The sequence below is a fragment of the Ochotona princeps genome, chromosome 12 (assembly GCF_030435755.1).
Source record: "Ochotona princeps isolate mOchPri1 chromosome 12, mOchPri1.hap1, whole genome shotgun sequence".
Classification (NCBI taxonomy): Eukaryota; Metazoa; Chordata; class Mammalia; order Lagomorpha; family Ochotonidae; genus Ochotona; species Ochotona princeps.
Window position 1 is genome coordinate 65,026,664 of NC_080843.1, and position 3,263 is coordinate 65,029,926.

Here is a 3,263-nt window from a genome sequence, read left to right on the forward strand (position 1 = left end):
CCCCACAGAGACCTCTGCCAGGCTGTTCCTGCCCTAGAGGGGAGGGGTCAGCAGGACATCCCTGGTGCAAGTTCCCTGATGGAGCTGGGTGGTCGGGGGACAAAGCCAGTGTCCTGCTGAGTGGCAGAGGGCAGCCCAGTCCCTGGGACTCTGACCCACCTGTGGAATGGGCCTGACAGTCTACACTAGTTCTCAGTGCCTCTATTAGGGCTGAATGCTGCTGCCCAGTGACTCTCTGGTTTCACTCCTTCGTGGCTTAAGTCTAGGCTAAGAGCCACTGCTGGCACCAAGGACCAAGCAGCTTTACCTACGCCCACGGAGCTGCTGTGCTGGCATGTGAGGGCTGCAGGTGGTAACTAGAATCAGAACTGCAGAGACCAGGGATGCAACACTGACCCGGAGACCAACTGACTCCGTGCCTGCTCCGCTGCGAAAGCAGATATTGCAGAATGCGTGAAGTGTGGGGACACATGGGCAGAGATGTACGCATTTATGCGTCGGGTTGAACTGCTTTGTCCTTTTTAGCGGGTGGGGTGGGGTATGAGAAGAGGGCATTTAAGGACCCCAGCAGGTAAGAGCCGGCCCGGAGGAGGAGGACTGGAAAAGTGGGCGCGCGGGAGAGAGGCTTAGTAGGATTTGGAATCGGCCGGGAGGAGGATTCCTCTTTGTGCAGCCAGCTCGAGGCCCTGCAGCCTGCTCTGGCCGCGCACGCCCGAGCCAGCTCTGCAGCGGCCGGCCCCGCGGCGTGGAAGTGGGTTAAGGGGATTATATAAGCGCCGGGCGGGAGGGGAGCCGGTGCCTCCTGCGTGTGTGCTCGGGTTGCAGCAGCGGCAGCAGTGCAGCAGCGCAGCAGCGCGGCTCGGTTGATTTAGAGCGCGGATGACAGTGGCCTGGCGCGAGCCCACGGCTGACGACAGCGGCTTATCCCGCTCGGTTGCCATGGAGACGAGCAGGAGCAGCGGCGGCGGCGGGGCTGTCAGCGCGCGCGTTGGGCACCGCGCGTCCGCGGGGGGCTGCAGGAGGAAGGAGGCGGTCGGGGCCGGGACCCTCTCGGCAGACATGGACTTGCATTGTGACTGTGCCGCCGAAACGCCGGCCTCGGAGCAGCCGTCGGGCAAGATTAATAAAGCCGCCTTCAAATTATTCAAGAAGAGGAAATCGGGTGGCACCATGCCCAGCTTTTTTGGGGTCAAAAACAAAGGGGATGGGAAGAGCTCGGGTCCCGCGGGCATGGTGCGGAGCAGGACGCACGACGGCTTAGCCGAGGTGGTGGTGCTGGAGGGCGGCAGGAAGGAGGAGCCGCGCGGCGGTGGCGGTGGTGGTGGTGGCCGCGGCGGGGCTCGGCCCAACCCGGCGCCCCTCAGAGCCGCCGGGGGCGGCGGCAGCAGCAGCGGCGGCGGCGGCTCCCTGGCCCCCAGCAGCTCGGTGGCCAAGTCGCACAGCTTCTTCTCCCTTTTGAGGAAGAACGGGAGGTCGGAGCCCGGCCGCGGGGAACCGGCCGAGGCGAGCCAGGCTGGCTGCAAACAAAAGAAGGGGCTGAGAGGGCTCTTCAGCAGCATGCGCTGGCCCAGGAAGGACAAGCGCGGCAAGGAGGAGGAGGAGAAGAAGGGCGCGCGCGCGGCCGGCGCCGGCGGCCTCATCCTGCCCGGCTCGCTCACCGCCAGCCTGGAGTGCGTCAAGGAGGCAACGCCCGGGGCGGCGGCCGCGGTGCGCGAGCCTCTGCAGAGTCCGGGCCAGGACGCCCCGCGGGACGCAGCAGGTGAGCTCGGAGGGGGAGAACAGGCGGCCGCCGGAGCCGAGGGCGCCCCGGCGCGCACCTGCCGCGAGGCCCCGAGCCCCGCGCGGGGAGAGCAGCCCGGGGCGCCCGTCTCACCGGGGCCCGGCGAGCTGCACGCGGCCGAGGACGCTTCGAGGACAGGTGACGTTCCGCTACCGACGGCCCCGCTGGCGGACTCCGAGTGTGGCCGCGGCCCGGCGCGCGTCGTCCCCGGCCCTTCCTCCTCCTCCTCCGCCGCAGCTGCCGCCGCCGAGCCGCCCTCAGACCCGTCGGCCGAGCGTATTTGTCTCATGTTTTCTGACGTGACTTCACTGAAAAGCTTTGACTCTTTTACAGGCTGTGGAGATATAATTGCAGACCGGGACGACGAGGCGGGGGCCAGCTGCGACAGGCATGGCCCCGGGCCTGGCAAGCCAGTGGCCTCTAAAAAGACCCCCGGCGTGGTGGCATACCAAGGTGGAGGGGAGGAGATGGCCAGCCCGGACGAGGCGGACGACACCTGCCTGCAGGATTTCTGGGACATGCTGTCCCAGACGGAGGAGCAAGGACAGGGGCCGGCCGAGGTGGAGGCGACGACCACGGCCGCGCCGGAGGCAACGTCGGGGCGCTCAGACACCTGCCCAGACGCCACCATGGGCACGGAAGTGGCCAAGGATGTGTCTTCAGTCAAGCGCAGGAGGCTCAACCGGATGCCAGCTGAACCCCACCCGAAGGAGGAACCCAGGCGCCCGGAGAAGGAGCGGCAGCTGGAAGGTGGAGTTCCCAATGGGGACCAGGGCTCCTGGGACCCCACAACTCCCGGCCCCGAGGGAGGCAGCGCGGGCGGCGGGCCTAAGGCGGCCGTCCCCAGGAACAGCGGCGGTGGCGACGCGGACGCCAGCCCAGCAGCCCTGCCCGCCGCCGAGGAGACGACCTGCACCTCCCGCCTGAAGCCGGTGTCGCCAGGCGCCATCACCTGCCCGCTGCGGACGCCTGGCAGTCTGCTCAAGGACTCCAAGATCCCCATCAGCATCAAGCATCTCACGAACCTCCCGGCCAGCCACCCAGCTGTGCACCAGCCGCCGGCCAGGAGCGAGGTGCCCAGAACAAAAATCCCGGTCTCCAAAGTGCTGGTCCGCAGGGTCAGCAGTCGCGGCTTAGCTGGGACCACTCTGCGCGCAGCGGCCGCGTGCCACGACAGTGCCAAAAAGTTGTGAGGCCCGCGAGGCCCAGGTGGACTTGGGTGTGTGGTGGTGGTGGTGGTGGGGTTGGGCTGTGGACAGGACCCGAGTCAAAGAGGACCGCTTCCACCTGCATGGAACGCCTGCAGGAAGTCGGGCTTCCCCTGACGAAGGTCGTGGAGGGCCGCGCCTGCTCCTGAGCTGCGACCCCCGGGGGTTCCTGTGTCAGAGCAGGGGCAAGGGGCGCCAGAGAGGGAGCGCTGCACCTGCAGTTCTCCTAATTCTCCTCTCGAGATAAGTCCCTGAGAATTATTTTCAAGCATTTT

General features: G+C 67.0%; 1 protein-coding gene across 1 annotated transcript; it reads left to right on the plus strand.

Annotated features, from left to right (window-relative positions):
* Positions 1–939: 939 nt before the first annotated feature.
* On the plus strand, positions 940–2,989 carry AMER2 (APC membrane recruitment protein 2). The gene has a single exon (XM_058670625.1). It carries the CDS (start codon positions 940–942, stop codon positions 2,971–2,973), a length of 2,034 nt encoding a protein of 677 aa, XP_058526608.1. The 3' UTR covers positions 2,974–2,989.
* The last annotated feature ends 274 nt before the right edge of the window (positions 2,990–3,263 follow it).

Bases quoted from the DNA above. Each gene is read 5' to 3' on its own strand.
- AMER2 (XM_058670625.1), top strand. From the start codon at position 940: ATGGAGACGAGCAGGAGCAGCGGCGGCGGCGGGGCTGTCAGCGCGCGC.